Consider the following 24664-nt stretch of genomic DNA (forward strand, 5'->3'; position numbering starts at 1 on the left):
TTGAATTGGATGCTCTGCTAGATTCTATGCACCTCTGCCAACCCTTGGAAGACCATCCACTTGATTCAGTTGCCCTTTTCCAAAATGAAATAAATGTCCTTTATTGTTCCATCATTTTGTATGCTATATTAATATTGAATGATCTTGTAAGGATTTAATTAAGAGCAATACACAAAATAAAACCATAAGATTTAGGAGCAGATGTAGGCCAGTCGGCCCATTGAGTCTGCTCCGCCATTCAATCATGGGCTGATCCACTTCATCCAGTTATCCTCACCCCCCTGCTTTCACCCCATACCCTTTGATGCCCTGGCTAATCAAAAACCTATCTATCTCTACCTAAAATACTCGCAATGACTTGGCCTCCACAGCCGCTCGTGGCAACAAATTCCACAGATTTACCACCTTTTGACTAAAGTAATTTCTCTGAATTTCAGTTCTAAAAGGACGTCCTTCAATCCTGAAGTCATGCCCTCATGTCCTAGAATCCCCTACCGTGGGAAATAACTTTGCCATGTCTAATCTATTCAGGTATTTTAACATTTGGAATGTTTCTATAAGATCACCCTTCATTTTCCTGAACTCCAGGGAATACAGCCCAAGACATTCCTCATACGGTAACCCTCTCATTCCTGGAATCATTCTCGTGAATCTTCTCTGAACCCTCTCCAATGTCAGTATATCCTTTCTAAAATAAGGAGCCCAAAACTGCACACAATACTCCAAATGTGGTCTCACGAGTGCCTTATTGAGCCTCAACATCACATCCGGGCTATACCTCTAGAAATGAATATATGCTATACCTCTAGAGATGAATGCCAACTTTGCATTTGTCTTCTTCACAACCGACTCAACCTGGAGGTTAATCTTTAGGGTATTCTGCACAAGGATCACTGAGTCTCTTTGCATCTCTGCGTTTTGAATTCTCTCCCCATCTAAGTAATAGTTTGCCCATTTATTTCTTTCACCAAAGTGCATGACCATACACTTCCCTATATTGTATTCCATTTGCCACTTTGCCCATTCCCCTAAACTATCCCAGTCTCTCTGCAGTTCTCTGTTTCCTCAACACTACCCATTCCTCCACCTATCTTTGTATCATCTTTGTAGCAAATTTAGCCACAAATCCCTTAATACTGTAGTCCCAATCGTAGACATACATCGTTAAAAGTAACGGTCCCAACACTGACCCCTGTGGAGCTCCACTGGTAACCAGCAGCCAGCCAGAATAGGATCCCTTTATTCCCACTTTCTACTTTCTGCTGACCAGCTAATGCTCCACCCACTTCCGTGTAATTCCATGGGCTCTTATCTTGCTAAGCAGCCTCATGTATGGCACCTTGTCAAAAGCCTTCTGAAAATCCAAGTACACCACATCCACTGCATCTCCTTTGTCTACCCTGCTTGTAACTTCCTCAAAGAATTGTGGTAGGTTTGTCGGACAGGATCATCTTTTCAGGAAACCATGGTGGCTTTGGCCTATCTTGTCACGTGCCTCCAGGTACTCCATAATCTCATCCCTAACAATCGATTCCAGCAACTTCCCATACACTGATGTCTGGCTAACAGGTGTATAGTTTCCTTTCTGCTGCCTCCTTCCCTTCTTAAATAGCGGAGTAACATTTGAAATTTTCCAGTCATCTGGTACAATGCCAGAATCTATCAATTCTTGAAAGACCATCATTTACGCTCCGCAATCTCTCCAGTTACTTCCTTCAGAACCCAAGGGTACATTCCATCAGGTCCAGGAAACTTATCGAACCTCAGACCATTAAGCTTCCTGAGCTCGTTCTCAGTTGGAATTTTCATTGTACAAACCTCACTTTCCTGACACTCTTGAATGTCCAGTATACTGCAGACAGCTTCCACTGTGAAGATTAATGCAAAATACACATTCAGTTCCTCTGCCATCTCTGCATCTTTCATTACAATATCTCCAGCATCATTTACTATTGGTCATTTACTATTTATTATCATTTACTATAAGAACCTGTGACCCTTTATATACCCTTTATATAAAGACCCTTTATACATATAAAGGGTCTATATATAGACCCTTTTTTACCCATTATATACTGAACTATTAAGCAAAAGAAGACTTTTAAAATCATTAATTGATTCCAACCCTATATAAATTTTGCTCAAGAAACGCATATCAAAACGGGCGATCAAAATAGAGTTTTTAAACTGTGGAAGGACCTTCAATTTCATGCTACTTGTCAAAATAAAACAAAGAGAGTATCTATTTTTATTAAATCTAATATTTGATTCATCCAAGAAGACATTGTACCAGATATTAATGGTAGATATTTTATTGTTAAGGGAACAATTTGTAATAGAAAAAATTGTTTTGGTTATCCTATATGGACCTAATGTAGATAATCCTTTTTTTAAAAATGTATTTGCTTTATTGCTGGATTTAAATGAATATATGTTGTTAATGGGGTAGTGATTTCAGCTGTTGTTTAAGTCCTCGGATTGGCAAGAGTTCAACTAATCAGCAGCTTCTGAGTTGTCCTGCATCACTTATTAACTCTTTTTTATTTGATTTTGGCCTGGGTGAAATTTGGAGACATATACATCCTAATGATAGAGATTATTCTTTTTTTTCTATGTTCACAAAAAATATTCGAGAATCGATTATTTTATAGCGGATCCCCAATTTTAGTCCGAAGTCCAGAAATGTGAATATGATGCTCTAGCTCTCTCGGATCATGCGCCTTTAAGCTTAGCTTTTGAATTGAATGATTGCAAATTTGCCTTGGCATTTTCCAGAAGATTTATTATAAATTTCAGACTTTGTCAAATTTATTGAGACTCAGATAAAAGATTTTTTTCTTTTTAATAATACGGGAGATGCGTTGAAATTGATTATATGGAATACATTTAAAGCATATTTGTGTGGTCAGATAATCTCCTATTCAGCTAAGCTTAAGAAACAGACAAAAACAGAATTAGATGAGATTTCCAAACAAATTAAAGATTTGGATAATATTTATGCAATCTCTCCCAACATTGATTTATTCAAACAAAGAGTTGAACTCCAATCACAATATGATTTATTATTGACTTACCCTATTGAAAAAAAATTGCTTAAATTGCAAAGTGAATTTTATGTGTTTGGAGATGGTTATTCTGTAGGATTTTATTTGAAAAATTGCTCTCTTCATATATGTTGGAAATGCTTAAAGATTGTTTTTTGATAGGAGAGTTACCTCCCACATTTTATGAAGTTTCCATTTCTTTAATTCTTAAGAAAGATAAGATAAAGTCAGAATGACTATGCTTCAAACAGACCTATTTCATTATTAAATGCAGATGCTGAATTTTTAAAAAAAATAATGGCTAATCAGCTGGAGTATATTCTAGCTACAATTATCTCTCAAGACCAAACAGGTTTGTAAAGGGCCATTATTCCTCCTCTAATGTTCGGAGAATGTTATATATTCATCCTTTTCTAAGGCTCCCCAATGTGTTGACTCTCTTGATACTGAAAAGGCATTGACAGAGTTGAATGGAAATACTTATTTAATGTTCTAGAGAAATTTGGCTTTGGTATTAATTTTAATAAGTGGATCAGAATGATATATAAAAGCTACATATATATATACATATAAAAGTTACTGTTATTACTAATAATTGCAGATCTTTTATTCGGCTTTGGCGGGGTACGAGACAGGAATGTCTGTTGTCCTTTGTTACTTAATTTGGTGCTGGAACCCTTGGCTGTTGCACTTCATGAAGCTAAAGATATGGAATTCTCATAAATGGGACTGTTCATAAGATCTCCTTTTATGCTGCTGATCTCTTAGTTTATATTTTGAATCCTGAAGAATCCATTGCAAGTTTATTGAAACTATTAAACAATTTTGGAAAGTTTTCAGGATATAAGCTAAACCTTCATAAAAGTGAATTATTTCCCCTAAATGATTCTGCTTCTATATATGACATTCCTTTTAGAGTTACGGACTCATTTACATATTTAAGTATTATTACTAAAAATCATAAAGACCTTTATAAAGCTAAATTGGCTCCTTTAGTAGATTTTATGAAGCAATTATTTTGTATATGGAATCCACTTACACTTCCGTTAGCCAGCTGAATTCATGCAGTTAAATTGATGGTATTACCAAAAATGTTATATGTATTTCAAAATATCCCTATTTTTTTAACTGAGGTTTTTCGATCATGTTGACTCTATTATTTCATCTTTTGTTTGGAATAATAAAAGACCAAGAATTGGTAAATATCATTTACAAAAACTAAAAAAAGATGGAAGTATTGCTCTGCCTAATTTAAGAATGTATTATTGGACTGTTACTATATGTTATATGTGTTTTTGGTTATGTTGGGCTGATAAAAATGAAAGACCACCTTGGGCTGATTTGGAATTGAATGCTGTGAAACTTCATTACTAGGAGCTTCTCTAGCTGTACAACTGGCCAAAATTACTAATTTAAATTTATACCCTGTGATTAAGCAGTCATTATGAATTTGGTTCCAGTTTCGTAATTTTTTTAATCTCAAAAAATTTAAACTTTTTAGTTTAATTTATCAAAATTATTTATTTAAACCTTCATTAAGTGATCCTACCTTTCTTCTTTGGAGGAATAAAGGAGTTTATTCCTTCATGGATTTGTTCCAAGATGGCCGATTGATGTCCTTTGAGAAATCAGTAACAAAATACTCTCTCTTGTATTCATTTCCTGCAATATCTTCAGGTCAGACACTCCTTACAAGAATATTTAAGTAATTTTCCATATATACAGGATTCTGACCTGTTAGATATTATTTTAAAAATGAATCCTTTAGTGAAGGGTCTTATTGGGAAAATTTATAATTTATTGTTACAACAGCACAACTACCCTTCACTTAAGATTAAGCAAGATTGGGGAAGAGAGATTAACATGATCTTGATAACAGAAGATTGGTTGTGGATTTTGAAGTTGGTTAACTTTTCTTCGATCTCTGCCAGTCACTCTTTAATTCAATTTAAAATTGTACATCGTTACTATTTGATAAAGGAGAGACTGTCTAAAATGTTTCCTCATGTTGATAGTCAGTGTGGTAGATGTAAAACCGAGACAGCCACATTGACACATATGTTTTGGTCGTGTTCTGCATTGAAGCATTTTTGGAAGTTTATTTTCTCTACAATTTCTAAAGTTGTAAAAATTAATTTACAACCTAATAAATTGACAGTTTTATTTGGTATAATCCCTCAATACATTCATAGTATTTCTCCAACATGTAATTGCATTTATTACATTATTGGCCAGAAGGGCTATTCTGTTGAAATGGCAAGATGCTTCTGCTCCTACTCTGATACAATGGTTCTCTCAGGTCTTAGTATGGAGAAAATCAGAAGTCGAACTTTTGATCCTCAATTTGATTTTGAGAAAAGGTGGGGTTCATTCGCCCGCTACTATCATCTGATTTGAGTTAATTAATATGGTTTCCTTCCAATTTTTCTTTAAATGGATTTGAGTTGGTGGATTGATTTTTTTTTATGGATCCTTGTATGATGTATTGGTCTGGGGTTGTGCTCCCAATGGTTTTTTTTTTCTCCGTTTTTTTTTCAGTAGGGTTTTTTTTAGTTAGTTGGTAGGGGTTCTATTTTTTTCCTTTTTTCTTTCAAAAAATATTCTTAACTATTTTTTCTTCTTTTTATTGATATATTGCTTAGCTTTGTTAATCAGTTGTTTGCTAATTTAATTCTTCATTGTACATCATGACATATTGATCTTTTTTGTTGATCTTCAATAATGATAAAAAGATTGAAAAATAAACAAACTTATCCTTTATATACTTAAAAAAGCTTCTTTGATATTAGTCACCAGCTTCATCTCATAATTCATCTTTTCCTTCTGAATGACCTTCTTAGTTTCCTTATGCAAGTTTTTAAAAGCTCCCCATCCTCTATCTTCCCACTACCTCTGGTTTCCTTGTATGCCCTCTCATTTGTGTTTACTTTGGCTCTGACTTCATTTGTCAGCCATTGTAGTGTCCTTCTTCTCTTTGAAAATTTCTTCGTATTTGGAATATATCTGTCTTGCACTTCCCTCATTTTTCACAGAAACTCCAGCCATTGATGCTCTGCTGTCCTTCCTGCAAACATCCCTTAACAGTCAACTTCGGATAGTTCCCCTTTCATGCCATTGTAATTTCCTTTATTCCACTGAAATACCGACGCTTTAGATTTTATTTTTTCCCTCTCAAATTTCAAAGTGAAGTTGATCATATTGTAACACAGTTCCCCAAGGGTTCCTTAACCTTAAGCTCTCTTATCACCTCCGGATCATTGCACAATGCCCAATCCAGCACAGCTGATCCGCAACTGGGTTCAACAACAAGCTTAACTAAAAATCCATTCCTTAGACATTCTACAAATTCTCTCTCTTGAGGTCCAGTACTGGCCTGTTTTTTCCAATCCACTTCCATGTTAAAATCCCCAATTATCATGACATTGCCTGTCTGATATTCCTTTTCTATCCATTGCTATAATTTGTAATCCACATCCCGGCTGCTGTTTGGACAGTGTACATCTGCCATTCAGGTCCTTTTACCCTTGCCCTTTCTTAACTCAACCCATAGAGACTCTACACTTTCTAATCCTATGTCATCTCTTTCTACTGATTTAATATTATTTCTTATACACAGAGCCACACCACTCCCTCTGCCTACCAACTTATCTTTCCGATTCACCGTATATCCTTGGACCTTCAGCTTCCAATGGCAGCCATTGTTTAGCTAGGTTTCAGCTAGGCCACAATGTCATACTTGCCAATCTGTAGCTGAATTTCAAAATCGTCCATTTTATTTCTTATGCTACGTACATTCAAATGCAACGTACTCAGTCCGGTACTTGTTGCTTTCTCTTTTAACTGCACCACGTCTCTATTGCACTGTAACTTATGCCACTGGCTTTGATTAAGCCTCATCTCCTGCCTGTTTTTCTTTAATCTCTGATGCATGCTATCTTTGATTTATTTCTGTTTTCCCCTTCCTCAGCCCTATCACTCCAGTTCCCATTCTCCTGCCAAATTAGTTTAAACCCTTCCTAACAGCTCTATTAGATGGGCCTGCTAGGATATTGGACCCCTTTGGGTTCAGAAGTAACCCATCCTTTTTGAACAGGTCGTACCTCGCCCAGAAGAAGCCCTAAATGATCCAGGAATCTGAAGCCCTGCCCCCTACACCAGTCTCTCAGCCACACATTAATACGTCTGATCATGCTATTCTTGCTGATATATCATGCTATATCCTAATATATATATTAAAAAAAACAGAAAGAAAAATAAAAAAAAATATGCAAAAAAACTAATCTAATAACTAATGAAAAAAAACAAAAAAAGAAAAAAGAGAAAAAAAAGGGGAAAAAAAGGGCTGTTTATAATATCTCACAAAAATACAAAATCATCAGTGTCATCGACTCGGATCCTCTCAACATATATAAAATCGAAACTGGAAAAACAAATAGGCTTGGAACAGGGTCATATTACATCATATGAAAATATTGAATAAATGGTCTCCATATCTTTTCAAATTTAATAGAAGTATCAAATACAACACTTCTAACTTTTTCTAAATTTAGACATAACGTAGTTTGAGAAAACCAATGAAATACAGTAGGAGGATTAATTTCTTTCCAATTCAATAAAATAGATCTTCTAGCCATTAATGTAAGAAATGCAATCATTCGACAAGCGGAAGAGGATAAATGGAGTGAGTCCATCATTGGTAAACCAAAAATTGCAGTAATAGGATGAGGTTGTAAATCAATGTTCAATACCGTAGAAATAATATCAAAAATGTCTTTCCAATATTTTTTCAAAAGCGGACACGACCAGAACATATGAGTTAAAGACGCTATCTCAGAATGACATCTGTCACAAATAGAATTTATATAGGAATAAAAATGAGCCAATTTATCCTTGGACATATGAGCTCTATGCACAACCTTAAACTGTATTAATGAATATTTAGCACATATAGATGATGTATTAACGAATTGAAGAATTTTATCCCAATTCTCAATAGGGATAGTAAGGTTAAGTTCTCTTTCCCAATCATTTTTAATCTTATAGAAGGGCTCTGAACATATCTTCATAATTATATTGTAAAGTTTTGATATTAGCCCTTTCTGAGAAGGATTTAGTTCAAACAAATTCTCCAAAATACCTGAAGACACAAAATTTGGAAAAGTAGGAAGTACAGTATTTAAGAAATTCCTAATCTGTAAATATCTAAAAAAATGAAATCTAGGCAAATTATATTTATTAGATAATTGTTCAAAAGACATAAAACAATTATCCAAAAATAAATCAGAACATTGTAGTAATCATTTAGTCTTCCAAGCTGAATAAGCTTGATCTATAATAGAAGGATAAAAAAAGCAATTGGATACAATAGGAATATTTAAAACAAACTGAGTCAACCCAAAAAAATTCCGAAATTGAAGCCATATACATAAAGTATGTTTAACTATCGGGTTGTCAATTCGTTTCGGCAATTTAGAAAAAGCAAAGGGAAGAGAAGTCCCTAAAATAGAACCCAATGCAAATCCTTGTACAGATTTAATTTCCAGGTTCACCCAATGAGGGCTAAAAGATATATCCCAATCCTTTAACCAACATATCAAATATCGTATATTAATTGCCCAATAATAAAATCTAAAATTAGGCAATGCCAATCCACCTTCCTTCCTTGTCTTCTGTAAATATTTTTTTACCTAATCTAGGATTTTTATTCTGCCATATATATGAGGAAATTTTTGAATCAACATTAGCAAAAAAGGATTTCGGAATAAAAATTGGTACCACTTGAAATATATATAATAACTTGGGTAAAATAACCAACTTAATAGCATTAATCCGACCTATCAGAGATAAAGATACTGGTGACCACTTAGTAAACAAACATTTAATCTGATCGATTAAGGGTAAAAAATTAACCTTAAGTAAGTCCTTATAGTTTTTTGTGATTTTAATCCCTGAGTAAATAAAAGAGTCATTAACTAATTTAAAAGGTAAATTTCCATAAATTGGAACTTGTCTATTTAAAGGAAACAATTCACTCTTATTAAGATTTAATTTATACCAGGAAAAATCACTAAATTGAGCCGACAATGATATAACTGCAGGAATGGATTTCTCAGGATCAGAAATAAATAATAATAAATCATCTGCATATAATGATAGCTTATGTATATCTGTCCCACAATTAATGCCAAAAATGTTCTGTGATTCTCTGATAGCAATTGCCAAAGGTTCTAAAACAATATCAAATAATAATGGACTAAGAGGATAGCCTTGTCTAGTACCCTGAAATAAACGGAAAAAGGGAGATCTTTGATTGTTAGTAAGCACCAAGGCAACTGGAGTATGATATATCAGTTTAATCCAGGAAATGAATGTCGGACTAAAATTAAACTTCTCAAGCACATTAAATAAGTATGGCCATTCAACTCTATCAAATGCTTTCTCCGCGCCTAATGAAATGACACATTCTGAAGTGCTATGTGAAGGAGTATAAACAATATTCAATAATCTCCTAACATTGAAAAAAGAATAGCGATTTTTAATAAAACCAGTTTGATCTTCCGAAATAATTTGGGGTAATACCTTCTCCAACCTGGATGCCAGTAACTTGGAAAAGATCTTGGAATCTACATTCAATAAAGATATTGGTCTATAGGATGCACAGACAGTAGGGTCTTTATCTTTCTTCAATATTAAAGAAATGGAAGCTCTGTAAAAAGATTGTGGCAGATTGCCCAAACTAATTGCTTCTTCAAAAACCCTGCATAACCAAGGAGAAAGAGTAGCGGAAAAACATTTTAAAAATTCTACTGTATACCCATCTGGACCTGGTGCTTTCCCAGAATTCATAGAGGAAATAACCCCTTTAATTTCTGCATCCGTAATAGGAGTTTCTAATATTGAAAGATCATCTGATGATAATTTTGGAAAATTCATTTTCCCAAGAAAATCACACATGGTATTATGATCATGAGGGAATTCGGAATGATACAGAGAGGTATAAAAATCTTGAAATGATTTGTTTATCTCATCATGGTTAACTGTCAGATCCCCATTCTGCTGACGGTTCTTAGTAATTTGACGTTTAACCAAAGCATTCTTCAATTGACTAGCTAACAGTTTACCCGATTTATCACTATGTATATAAAAATCAGATCTGGTTTTCATTAATTGATTTTCAATCGAAGATGTAAGTAATAAACTGTGTTCCGTTTGAAGTTCAACCCTTTGTTTGTAAAGCTCCTTACTAGGAGTAATCGAATATTTCTTGTCAATCTCTTTAATTTTATCAACCAATAAAAGAGTTTCCTTCTTAATGCGTTTTCTCAGACCAACAGAGTAGGAGATAATCTGTCCACATATATATGATTTAAAAGTGGCCCAAAGTGTTCTGCAAGAAATATCATCCGTGGAATTAGTTGAAAAGAAGAAATCGATCTGTTCTTTCATAAATTTAATAAAATCCGGATCCTGCAGTAAGGTACAATCAAATCGCCATTGTCTAGCACTAGAAGCTGTATCCGTAAATTTAATAGTAAGTTTTAATGGAGCATGGTCAGAGATGGCTATAATATCATAATTACAACCAATTACCGACGGAATAAAACAAGAGTCAATAAAAAAATAATCAATTCTCGAGTAGGAATGATAAACATGTGAGAAAAATGAAAACTCTTTGTCCTTAGAATGCCAAAATCTCCAAATATCAAAAATTCCATTATCAGTCAAAAAAAAGTTAATACAAGTGGCCAACTTATTAGGTAAAGTCTGAGTAGATATAGATTTGTCCAACAAAGGATTTAAACAACAAAGTCACCACCCATTATTAACTTATATTTATTTAGATTAGGTAGAGAAGTAAATAAGGATAAAAATCAGGATAATCCACATTTGGAGCATAAACATTAACCATAGCAACCCTTTTGTTAAAAAGTAAGCCAGTAATTAACAAAAATCTACCATTCGGATCCGAAAAGATATCGTGTTGGACAAATGCAATAGAGGAGTCAATAAAAATTGAAACTCCCTTTACTTTAGCATTCGAATTCGAATGGTACTGTTGAACCCTCCAAAACCTAAAAAAGCGATAATTGTCCTCTTTCCTCACATGCGTTTCTTGTACAAAAATAATATGAGCATTAAGTCTTTGGAATACTTTGAAAATCTTTTTCCGTTTAACTGGATGGTTTAAGCCATTAGTATTCCAAGAGACAAAATTAATGGTCTGAGCCATATTTCTGAAATCAACCCTTTGGTATATAAAGGGTTAACCAAATTATGAACTCATGCACCCAGAAGAGGAACAAAAATAAGGGGCGGACCCGGAAGTGACAACATCGCAGACATTTTAGTAGTTTAAAATCAGCCCAAATGAAGAAACTAAAACAAACTGATATAAGGAACATAAGATTTAGAAAAAAAAACCCACCCCCCCACCCAAGAGGAAAGAAGACCACCCCAGCCAGGAAACAGCTGGGAAAAAGGACAGATGAAACTAAATCTACCCCCATATCAGCAGAAGACAACTCCGTATATAAAGGATTAAAAAAAAAGATCCACCCAAACTCTAAAGGAATAATAATCACTATACTAAAACCAAACTTCTTAATATAATTGATAGTAAGAAAAACAAAAAGAATATAATCACTAGTAACTTATAAATCTGGTTAAAACCCAAACAAACCAAAAAAAAATTTAAACTGTGATAAGAAATGCATTATAGGAAGACGAGAGAAAAAAAAGTCAAAATTGGAAAAAAAAAGCCAAAAATATTTTAGAGAAGAAACCGCCATCTTAGTAAAAAAAATTCACTTTCGAAGGATTAATAATAATGACCAAAGGTAAAGTACAGTAGTTGAAGTAAGTAAAATAAAAAGATTAGTATGTCGAAAAAAAGACTTTAATTAGAGTATAAAATGTAGAGTAAACCTACACCAATAGCCAGAAACAAAGTCTGGTTTTGGAAACAAAAACATCTTGCACGATCAAAATCACTCATTTATTAGAGATGAGAATCCGTAGCAGTAAGGAAGTTCTCATTCAGAAAGCTTCTCGTTTCAGATGTAGAAAGGAAAACACCCCGAGGTGCATTCAAAGGCAAGATTCTGAGCTTCGCAGGGTATAAGAGTGCAGGTTTTAGATTTTTCTCATAACATTCGGACATCAGAGGTTTAAAAAGAAGCCTTGCCTTCATTACTCCTGGACTAAAATCTTCCACTAATCGAAAATTGTGTTCTTGAAATTTGACCATCCCTACACGCCGAGCCACACGAATAAGTTGCTCTTTAACATGCACATAATGAAATCGGACAATTATAACCGGCGGTTTAGCTGAAGCACTTGGTGATCGACGCATAATTCTGTAAGCATGATCGAGTAATGGAGGACTGTCTGGGAATACAGAAGGGAACGCGTCCTTTAAAAGTTGAGCAAAGTACTTCAAGGGGTCCCCTTGTTCAGTACCTTCCGGGAGACCAAGTATGCGTAAGTTCCGTCTTCTGGACCGATTCTCAAAGTCGACACTCTTGGCTTTAAGTGTTTCCACCTGTTTAATCGTCGAAAGTAATTTCTGCTCCAGTTTTTCAATTATCAAGTCTCGCTTCCGAGCGTCCTCTTGCAAAAAACTTGCTGCTGGTTAACTACTGAATCTGTCTTATCCATTTAATCTTGAAAAGCCTTTATATCTTGTTTGAAAATTTGTTGTTGTTCTTCAAATTTTTCATTTAAAACCTCCAATAATATTTCATAAGTCAATTCAGTGCGCTTTTTCTTCTTCCCATTCCCGTTAGGATCCTTTCCAGGTTCTCACCCTTTAGATCTAAGAACCATTTCTGTATTCATTTCTTCAAAAATTCACAATAAACTCTTAAAGATAAGTCCAGAAAAGTAGCAAGAATCTTTTGGTGTAGGTAAAAGTAAGTTAAATAAGGGTGATCATAGGTTAAGAAACGTAAAGGTTATGGAGCGAATCTGAAACAGTGCTCACTCCATGAGCATCTCCTGCTGACCTTTCGGGGTATCTCTATCATCAGTCAGAACCTCCTGTCTGTTCCCCTCACTATGGAATCCCCTATGACTACGGCATTCCTCATCTTCCTCTTTCCTTTCTGCACCAGGGGACCAGGCTCAGTGCCAGAGACTGGATCGCCATGGTCATCATCTGTCAGGTCATCCCACTCAACTGCATCCAAAACAAGATAACTGTTACTGAGGGGGATGGCCACAGGGGTGCTCTCTACTATCTGAGCTCTTTCCCTCGCTTCCCTGACTGTCACCTACTTATCTGACTCCTGAAGCCTTGGGATGACTAACTCCTTGTAGCTCCTATCTATCTCCTGCTCACTTTCCCTAATAAGCTGCAGGTCATCAAGCCGCAGCTCCAGATCCCTAACACTGTCTCTCAGGAGCTGCATCTCGGTGCACCTGGCACAGATGTGGCCATCTGGGAGACTGGAAAATTCCCAGGACTCCCACATCTGACACCCAGAGCAAAATGCTAACCCTACCGACATGCTCTCTATCCCTCAAAAAAAACAAAGAAAAAAAACAAAAAAACATAAGTCCACTTATCCACTTACCTTGCCGATGCCTGAATGATGCCTGTCGCTTCTACTCTTGCCACTGGCCTATTCCTGACAATGGCCGCTCTGCTTATCCCTTCTGTACTTTTATTTAGTTTGTCGAGCTTAGTTGCTGCCGCTGACAGGCCTTGCACGATGGACTGATGCCATCAAAGCTCTCATTTTAAAGCCTCTGACCTGTGAGAAGCACTCATTTGCCATCGCTGATAGGCCCTGCACAAAATGCCTGAGGATCTGAGCAAGTTGGGCAGCATCTATAGAGGGAAGCGGGATCAGCCAGTCCTGCTGAAGGGACCTGAACTGCTGAAGGGATCTGAACTGTCAACTATCCATTTCTTTCCATAGATGCTGCCTGAGCTTCTCCAGAATGTTGTGAGCAACTAAAGATTTCCAGTGCCTCAGGATTTAGTTTAGAATATGACAATCACCTGAAAATCCCATAATGAGGTTAAGCCATTAAACATTGTATTTTAGATGCACTTGGGAAGATATACTAACTTTTAGAGTAGATTCAAATTAATATATAAATTACTAAAACCTTAAATGAAGCTTGGTGCAGTGTTTGTTATTGTATCATAATATCTAAAATAAAGTTGCAATTTGGTGACACTTTATGGTACAATGTTAATATTCCTCGAACATTTCTCAGTATGGCAGCAGGTTGTACAGCAAAGATGCCACTTTAATGGTGAAGTGGTTCATTTTGGTAGGTCAAATATTAAGGCAGAATATGGTATTAATGGTAAGATTCTTGGCAGTGTGGAGGATCAGAGGGATCTTGGGGTCCCAGTCCATAGGACGCTCAAAGCAGCTGCGCGGGTTGACTCTGTGGTTAAGAAGGCGTATAGTGTATTGGCCTTCATCAATTGTGGAATTGAATTTAGGAGCTGAGAGGTGATGTTGCAGCTATATAAGACACTGGTCAGACCCCACTTGCAGTACTGTGCTCAGTTCTGGTTGCCTCACTACAGGAAGGATGTGGAAACCATAGAAAGGGAGCAGAAGAGATTTACAAGGATGTTGCCTGGATTGGGGAGCAGGCCTTATGAAAACAGGATGAATGAACTCAGCCTTTTCTCCTTGGAGCAACAGAGGATGAGAGGTGACCTGATAAGAGGATTATAAGATGATGAGAGGCATTGATCGTGTGGATAGTCAGAGGCTTTTTCCCAGGGCTGTAATGGCTGCCACAAGAGGGCACAAGTTTAAGGTGCTGGGGAGTAGGTACAGAGGAGATGTTAAGGGTAAGTTTTTACACAGAGCGTGGAATGGGCTGCCGGCAACAGTGGTGGAGGCGGATACAATAGGGTCTTTTAAGGGAATTTTGGGTAGGTACATGGTGGTTAGAAAAATAGAGGGACTGTGGGTAACCCTAGTAATTTCTAAGGTAGGGACATGTTCGGCACAACTTTGTAGGCCAAAGGGCCTGTATTGTGCTGTGGGTTTTCTGTGTTTTATATGTTTCCAATGTTGCCCGTTGTTCCCTCTGGTATGGTGTCCTTTTGGTTTGCTGCACTATGATATCAACAAACTTTCTGGCCTGAGAGGCCCACTCTTAGTTTCCTAATTTTAGCATTAAAGATTCAACTTTAAAGATGGTGACTATGATGGACCCTTTTCTTAAGATGCATGGCAACGCAGCTGAATTCAGTAAACAAATTACAGAATGTATTACTAGAATTGAGTGTACCAATGAAGTTAATTTAACTGTTTGATTACTGAGGTATTCTACAGTACAAAGTATGTTTAAAAATTAAAATTTGGAAATAATTGTCAAATATTTTAAAGAGAAACTTCATTGAATCAAAGAGCCACAAGTTTTAATTGTTTTATAAGGGCTAAATATTTTGCAGTCAATCACTTCTGATTGCTGTAAAGCTTTCACTTTTCATAATAGTTGTTGGCATGCAGCATTGTATTCTTGTCATAAATATTTGAACACTTTTGTTCTAAACAAGAAACTAGACAAAACTCATTGCTGGCTTTGTCACAGGCACATTTCTAGTTTGTGCTAACATCAATAGAATAATAGTAGAAGCTGAAACAACCAGCTGGCCTGCCAGGATGGTGAATAAACACTAATTTAACCATAGGAGCAAAATTAGGCCATTCGGCTCATTGAGTTTGCTCTGCCATTTCATGTAGTAACCTTTGATGCCTTTACGTCTTTACTAATCAAGAACCTAGCAACTTCCACTTTAAATATACTTTGTGATTTGACCTTTGCAGCCATTTATCATAATGAATTTCAAAGATTCACCATTCTGGCTAAAGAAATCCCTCCTAATCTCTGTTCTAAAAAGTGTCCTTTTATTGTGAGGCTGTACACTTAGGTCCTACACTCCACCACTTATTGCTGTTGCAATTTGCTTTTTAAATTTTACTCTGTGCTAATATGCACCTGTTCATTTTATGTTTTTGATATGATTTTGTGGCTTGAAGGTGAATGGCAATTGCTTCTAATATGCAAAGTTTGAGTGTTTAATTGAAAACAGTTGAACCTGCTAAACCTCCTTTTTATGTATATGTTTTAGCAGTCTGAACAGCGTTAACAGTAGTGACTCCAGATCCAGTGGATCCCACTCTCATTCTCCCACTGCACACTATCGCTACCGCAGCTCTAACCAGCCACAACAGGTTCCAATGAGGCTCTCTAGTGTCTCATCCCATGATTCTGGCTTCATGTCCCAGGATGCATTCCAGTCGAAGTCTCCTTCTCCCATGCCACCAGAGGGAACCACCCAGGTATGTGAAATTATATGCAAGATCAAATCTGTAACCTGAGCATTATTAGAGACCTTGCAAAACCTGAAGTCACAGTCTAAGCAAATAAAATATTGTAAACTCAAATATACTCTGAGATGTGCAATTTCATTTCTCAGCCAGATTGAAATATTCTTCTTCTTGGGCCCTTAGCTCCCACTGTAGCATAGGCCATCGATCACTTCCTAGGGCTTCTGTTATCCATTGCATCCACTGTGCAGGGGATTGGCCTATACAGCTTCACCAGAGCCCTGTAGGCTGGCCGTACCCATTTCCACCTCTCACAACAGGGACATAGGGTTCGGCTTTGAGAGGTAGAACGAAATATAACCAAGTATATTTGACAAAATTAGATTGTCTTTTTTTTAATAATGTTTAAAACCTACTTTGTAATCTCTGCATTCAAAAGATTTAAGAATAATTTATGCTACTAACATTTTACAAGTAGTATATATTGGAAGCAGGGCATCAAAAATCTAATGGAAAAATATTACCATTGTAAGTCATATAAATTACATTTATGTGAATTTTGCTAGTTATTAAAGTTGTACAGTAGGTGCGTAGTGAATTTGAATATTAGGAAACTGAACCTTAATAATTCAGTACTGAACTCTATACATAGCTCAATGAAGGTCCAACAAGAAAATTGTGTCCCTGTTACTGCCGTCGGATTCTTTGCTGTGATATAAAGTTGAGCCATTGCCAAGAACTCTGCTTTAGAACTTTATTCATTGCACACATGCATTTATATCTTACATTCAATTTAGTTGGTACAACATTAAGCTGTTAGATCCATTTAAAATATGACCCTACAATCTTTTGGCTATTTAGTATGGTTTGAATTATTTCAAATTTTAATTATAGTGTAAAAACAATATAAGATATTATACTTGCTCTAAAGTTTGTTGATTGTAATTGGAACAGACTGAATTATCCCATGAAGAACGAGCTGCTGTATAATAGATGATATCGCCTTGTAATACCCCATTTTGCATCTTGCTGTGAATTACAACGAGATTCAGTAAATGGCTCCAACAGCTTATCACAGTGTAAAGTACTCTTGTAAAATGTGATAAATGGCACTTCACATGGTTCACCTGCTGAGATCCTCCAGAATTCTGTGTTGATTGCTCTGTATTTCCATTTTTTCCATCTTTTTTCCCCATTTCTCTTGCATTTGAGAACCTAGTTCATATTTGAGCCAGAGCAATGAAGTTATTGTTGTTTATATGGGAAGGGGAGGGATGGAGCTGGAGTCTCAATTTTCCTGGGCTATTTGGTGAAAGCATTGCATTAAATCAAGTGTAAAGAATGGAGGGGAAAGAAAGTGTAAATCAGGATTTTGTGATATTTTCCATCAGATATCAAACCTGATGCAAAGCCTAACCCTAACCCTAATGCGAGTGGGATCCATGATCAATTTAAAAATCTCTCAAACTATATAAATGCTTCATGTTTCATCTGTTGTTTCACTTAATGTATTAATTCATTATATGCATTATAATTACTATTGTATGTTATGTAGCTAGAATGACTTTATTAGCAATTACTTTGTTAGGTGTGAGCATCAGGCAGTGCTAAATGTTATGACATACACTCAATGGCCACTTTATTATGTACAGAAATGGTACCCAATGTGGTCTTCTGCTTCTGTAGCCGATCTACTTTAAGGTTCGACATGTGTTTTCATAGATGCTGTTCTGCACACACTGTTGTAACGTCTCGTTATTTGCCTTCCCATCAGCTTGAAACAGTCTGGCCATTCTCCTCTGACTACTCATGCTCACTGGATGTTTTTCATTTCTCGCACCATTCTCTGAACTCTAGAAACTGTTGTGTGTGAAAATCCCGGGAGATCCGCAGTTTCTGAGATACTCAAACCTGCCTGTCTGCTACCAACGATCATTCCACAATCAAAGTTACTTAGATCACATCTCTTTCCCATTCTGATGTTTGGTCTGAACAGCAACTGAACATTTTTTTATGCATTGAGTTGCTGACAGTCATGTCATATGCATTATTTGCATTAATGAGCAGGTGTATAGGTGTACCTAATAAACTGGCCACTTGATCATTGCTAACTAATATAATACTGATGTTTCCCAATAACTAATTCATTTAACTATTAACTATAAACTAGGTTCCACAACAGTATATATTGAGTCCTGAAGAATGGTCTCAGCCCTAAACGTCAATTGCTTATTCATTTCCATAAGTGCTGCCTGACCTGCTGAAATCCTCCAGAATTCTGTGTTGATTGCTCTGTATTTCCAGCATCTGCAGAATTTTTTGTGTTCCATATATATTATGTTCTTTGATTCTTTCTCTGTTCTTTTTGATGATATAACTGAGTTTTTTTGCCTTATCTTTGAAATTATGTGATGTTGGTTGATTGCACAGTATTTTAGAACAACCAAGCCCTAATCGTATATATTTTTCCTCCTTTATTGTCATGTTTTGGTTCAATTTCCTGTTCCGTATTTTCTCCTCACCTCTTCCCTGTTTATACTGATATGCTGCAGAATTCATCCAGCTCTGCCTCCTCTGAAGCTTCTGAAACGTGCCAGTCAGTGAGTGAGTGCAGCTCACCCACATCAGTAAGCTCCGGTTCTACAATGGGAGCCTGGGCATCAACAGAAAAGGTGACCAGTCTTTTTTCCCAATCCACAGGAAAAGTCCACATTACTGTTACTCTACCTGCTTTCATCTTTTACTCTATTTTCATTCCCAAAAATCTACATTTTTGGATTGTTAGAGCAGAGTCTATGTCTTTTGAAATTGTTAGCTGAATTAAAAAAAAATACCAGCAAATTGTGAGGGTACTGCTGGTTTAAAGTCATGTCCATAGTTTATATGGAGTTCCTGTTCCTCATTTACAGTCCAGTGATATGTGTATGTGTGCCCAATGAACTGGGTCAATGGGAATCAAAACTACCTGCTCATTTGCTGTTCAAACTAGTTATAAACAGATTAACACCTATTGAGGTGCTTAACCTCATGATGAAAGGTGCAGACCCTGTGCCCGTAAAAGCATACCTGTGCTTAAAAATGTAAAAATATAGGAAATTTCTGAAATCCCATTATACTATTGTAGAGTCATTTGAATCAGAATTTCCTGCTTCTATTTTGTTATATTAGAAATATTTTTTGTATTCAAATTCAGTTTATTGCCATTCAATTGTACACGCGTATATAGCTAAACAAAACAACAATTCTAGGGGCCAAGGTGAAAAACATAGTGCATGTATTACATACAGCACATAAAATTATATTAACAGAAAAGAAGTATTCTGTAGATGTATAAGTTGACATAAACTGCATATACTATGACATACATTTCAATAGACAACCGTATTACTGCTACTGTCATAAATAATGTATACGAGGCAGTAGTTACTTTGTTTCAAACAAAATGTTTATAATAACAATACAAAATGTTTGACATTAAGGTTGTTCTGTAATAAATAATGTATTTGTGATTGCTCTCAATTCATGTTTATTGCTCCCTTGGATTTTTTATCATTGTTCTTGAGACATTCTTCATTTTTATTTCATTTGTATATTTGTTGTGTTGTGCTTTTCTATTTGGTTGCAGTTGGCAAATGGGTTTGATCACTTCAATTCATCTAGTGAACCATACCTTCCCTCAGCTGGTACTCGCTTTCTCCCACATTTTCAGTCCTGTTCCCGACCTTGCTCAGCAGCTCTCCCAGTTAATCCTCATTACTATACCATTGGGCCTGGCATGTTTCCATCATCAAAAGTTCCTAGCTGGAAGGTTTGTGTTTTCAGTTTTATTTTGCATAGCTTTTAAAACATATACTTTCTTTCTAAAACTGGTTCTTTCAATAGCTGTTTTTTTTTAAAAAAATGTTTTTTTTAAAAAAGCAGTGGTGCTCAGCTTTTCCAAATCAGCTTGCTTGAATTAAGTGAAGTTAATTGGAAATCTTTACAAATAACCTTTTATTATTTGAAGAACAGCTTACTGAGTTTGCAAAACCACATCGATTTGACACTCTGACTTGCATGCTACAAGCGCATACATTACCATTATACCTAATTGGGTCCTCAAGATATCACAAAGAAGTAATTTACACCAGTCACTTTCATCTCCTCCATCAACAGCTTTTTGACTTTTCTCTTCCTCTTCATTCTAGCACTATCATTGCAAATATAACATAGTGCTGTAACATCTGTGTTATGATATAAATAGTAATTTACTATGGATTTTAAAAAGGTGAAAAATTATATTTTCATACTTGCATAATTCCTTTCAAGACTATCGAAACAATCTTCTTTGTCATTATAGTGCAAGTCAGAGTTAGTTTTCTGAGAAGGACAAATATTTCCAGTCTCTCGAGTCTACTTACCTGAACTGGTTAGAATAACCTGAGGTAGCATCCTCATTTTTATGATACACAAAACTCAGTGGAAAAACATTTCCTAACACTCTGTATATGCCTGAGCCAATAAACCTTAATTAGTGTTTTTCGCATTGACAGCTTTATCACTCTTTTGATGCAATATCTAAAAATAATAATTTACAGACTTCTTAAACTTGCTCTGTTTTAATTAGGACTGGGCAAGACCAGGTCCCTATGATCAGCTGGGAGTAAACACCTTACCAAAGCGTAAAGAATCAGAGCAGCATCGAGATACTGATCCTAAGGCAGTAGTCCCCATTGGTCAGAATGTACAAACTGATGAGGTTCAGAGAACTCGGAGTATGATCATCTCCACTGCTGCAAAGGTAATGATTTTTCCCCAGTTATATTGCGTGAATTCTGTGCATTACTAAAAGTGCTACATCCTACAACCACCTAAAGGGACAGCCACTTTGAAACCTGGTGCAGACAAGTGTTGCATGATGGCTTTATCTACTGGGTACTGCAAGTGCTACATAGGTTTTTGCATTTATGCAGTAAAATATTTTGCAACTTTTTAGAAATTCAACAAAGGTTTATTTTCAGCTTTTAGATTTTGTTGTGATCTAATTGACGCAGAATATAATTACAGCTCTCACAAAACACGGGGAATTTCTTGTCACACACATGCAACTCAAAAGCTAAACCTACAACACATATAATATTTTGAATACAAGAAAGCAAAGAAAACAGAAAGCCTGCAGCACAATACAGGCCCTTCAGCCCACAATGCTGTCCCGAACATGTACTTAATTTAGAAATTACCTAGGGTTACCCATACCCTCTATTTTTCTAAGCTCCATGTACCTATTCAGGAGTCTCTTAAAAGCCTCTACCACTGTCACCAGCAGCCATTCCACACACTCACCACACTCTACATAAAAAAAATCTACCCCTAACATCTCCTCTGTGCCAACTTCCAAACACATTAAAACTGTGCCCTCTCATGTTAGCCATTTCAGTCTTGGGAAAAAGCCTCTGACTATCCACATGATCAATGCCTCTCATCATCTTACACACCTCTATCAGGTCAACTCTCATCCTCTGTCACTCCAAGGAGAAAAGGCCGAGTTCACTCAACCTATTCTCATAAGGCATGCTCCCCAATCCAGGCAACATCCTTGTAAATCTCCTCTGCACCTGTCCTATGGTTTCCACATTCTTCTGTAGTGAGGCGACTAGAACTGAGCACAGTAGTCCAAGTGAGGTCTGACCAGGGTCCTGTGTAGCCGCAACGTTGCCTCTCAGCTCCTAAACTCAATCCCACGATTGATGAAGGCCACCCATTGAGTTTAGGCACACACAGTGGCATGCAAAAGTTTGGGCACATCTGGTCAAAATTTCTGTTACTGTAAATAGTTAAGTGAGTAGAAGATAAAGCGTTTTCAGGTAGCCGTTTCCTTAGTTTGTAATGTAATTAAAAAATGGCAGTTAACAGGAACGATGGAGGTCAAGTTGAGGTCTGGAAGACCAAGAAAACTTTCCGAGAGAACTGCTTGTGGGATTGCTAGAAAGGCAAATCAAAACCCCTGTTTGACTGCAAAAGACCTTTAGGAAGATTTAGCACACTCTGGAATGGTGGTGCACTGTTCTACTGTGCAGTGACACCGGCACAAATGTGACCTTCATGGAAGAGTCATCAGAAGAAAACCTTTCCTGCATCCTCACCACAAAATTAAGCATCAGAAGTTTGCAAAGGAACATCTAAACAAGCCTGATGCATTTTGAAAACAAGTCCTGTGGACTGATGAAGTTAAAATAGAACTTTTTGGCAGCAATGAGCAAAGTTATGTTTAGAAAACCAAGGGTGCAGAATTTCATGAAAAGAACACCTCTCCAACTGTTAAGCACGGAACATTTCACTGGTAGAGGGAAGAATGAATTCAATTAAATACCAGCAAATTCTGGAAGCAGACATTTCACAGAATCTCACAGAACTGGAAGCCTTTTGCAAGGAAGAAAGGGTGAAAATCCCTCAAACAAGAATTGAAAGACTCTTAGCTGGCTACATACAGGAAGTGTTTACAAGCTGTGATACTTGCCAAAGGGGGTGTTACTATGTACTGAGCATGCAGAGTGCTCATACTTTTGCTTTGGGCCCTTTTCCTTTTTTGTTATTTTGAAACTAAAAGATGGAAATAACAAAGTAATCTTGCTTAAAATATTAAAGAAATGTGTCATCTTTAACTTTATACTTTTTGGAAATCAGGTAATATTTTGCTCGCTTGGCTATTCACAGTATCAGAAATTTTGACTGGGGTACGCAAACTTTTGCATGCCACTGTAGATGAAAGAAAATGGAGAGCTATAGGCTGAGATTGAGTATGAGTAGGTTTACATAAGTTGCCATAACATCATGGGTCAAAAGACATGTACTGTGTTCTATGATCTATGTAAAATACCAATCTGTGTTAAATAACCTTGATCAGAAGGGAACATGCATAGTGTTAGAAATATTATAATTAATAACTGGGAAGTGATAGCCTGCACATTTCATTTTTGTCACAGTCATAAAGAACTACAGCACAGAAAGAGGGTGTTTAGTCTACCCAGTTCATGTTGAACCATTTTAGTTGCCTAGTCTCATCAATGGCCAATACACCATATGCTTTTTTAACCACAGAGTCAACCTGCACAACAGCTTTGAGTGTCCTATGGACTCGGACCCCAAGATCCTTCTGATCCTCCACGCTGCCACGAGTCTTACCCTTAATACTATATTCTGCCATCATATTTGACCTACCAAAATGCTTATCTGGGTTGAACTCCATCTGCCACTTCTCAGCCCAGTTTTGCATCCTATCAATGTCCCGCTGTAACCTCTGACAGCCCTCCATACTATCCACAATACCCCCAACCTTTGTGTCATCAACAAATTTACTATCCCATCCCTCCACTTCCTCATCTAGGTCATGTATAAAAATCACAAAGACCAGGGATCCCAGAACAGATCCTTGAGGCACACCACTGGTCACCAACCTCCATGCAGAATATGACCCGTCTACAACACTCTTTGCCTTCTGTGGGCAAGCCAGTTCTGGATCCACAAAGCAATATCCCCTTGGATCCCATGCCTCCTTACTTTCTCAATAAGTCTTGCATGGGGTACCTTATCAAATACCTTGCTGAAATCCATACACACTACACCTACTGCTCTACCATCATCAATGTGTTTAGTCATATCCTCAAAAAATTCCATCAGGCTCATAAGGCACAGCCTGCCTTTGACAAAGTCATGTTATGCCTCTCCAAATGTTCATAAATCCTACCTCTCAGGATCTTTTCTATCAACTTAACAACCACTGAAGTAAGACTTACTGGTCTATAATTTCCTGGGCTATCTCCACACCCTTCCTTGAATAAGGGAACAACATCCACAACCCTCCAATCCTCTGGAACCTCTCCTGTCCCCATTGATGAGCAAAGATCAAACTCCTCCCTCGCCTCCCACAGTAGCCTGGGTATATCTCGTCTGGTCCCGATGATTTATCCAACTTGTTGTTTTCCAAAAGCTCTTTCTTAATATCTATATGCTCAAGCTTTTCAGTCCGCTGTAAGTCATCCCTAAAATCACCAAGATCCTTTTCCTTAGTGAATACTGAAGCAAAGTATTCTATAAGTACCTCCGCTACCTCATCTGGTTCCATGCACACTTTTCCACTGTCACACTTGATTGGTCCTATTCCCTCACCTCTTATTCTCTTGCTCTTCACCCACTTGTAGAATGCCTTGGGGCTTTCCTTAATCCCATCTGCCTAGGCCTTCTCATGGCCCCTTCTCACTCTCCTAATTTCATTCTTAAACTCCTTCCTGCTAGCTTTTAATCTTATAGATCTCTATCATTACCTAGTTTTTT

At 36.7% G+C, this 24664-nt stretch overlaps 1 protein-coding gene across 12 annotated transcripts in view; it reads left to right on the plus strand.

The window, feature by feature from the left end:
* Positions 1-24664, plus strand: part of LOC132394572 (protein MTSS 1-like) — a 286259-nt gene that overhangs the window by 254231 nt on the left and 7364 nt on the right. For 6 of the 12 annotated variants that reach the window (XM_059970935.1, XM_059970926.1, XM_059970960.1 and 3 more), the window contains 4 exons: positions 16156-16366; positions 18907-19026; positions 19980-20162; positions 20961-21134. In XM_059970935.1, coding sequence (XP_059826918.1) covers positions 16156-16366; positions 18907-19026; positions 19980-20162; positions 20961-21134 — 688 coding nt within the window. The remainder of the gene's footprint in view (positions 1-16155; positions 16367-18906; positions 19027-19979; positions 20163-20960; positions 21135-24664) is intronic. The other 6 variants (XM_059970901.1, XM_059970910.1, XM_059970883.1 and 3 more) reach the window with 5 other exon arrangements.

Source organism: Hypanus sabinus, chromosome 1, assembly GCF_030144855.1.
Source record: "Hypanus sabinus isolate sHypSab1 chromosome 1, sHypSab1.hap1, whole genome shotgun sequence".
Classification (NCBI taxonomy): domain Eukaryota; kingdom Metazoa; phylum Chordata; class Chondrichthyes; order Myliobatiformes; family Dasyatidae; genus Hypanus; species Hypanus sabinus.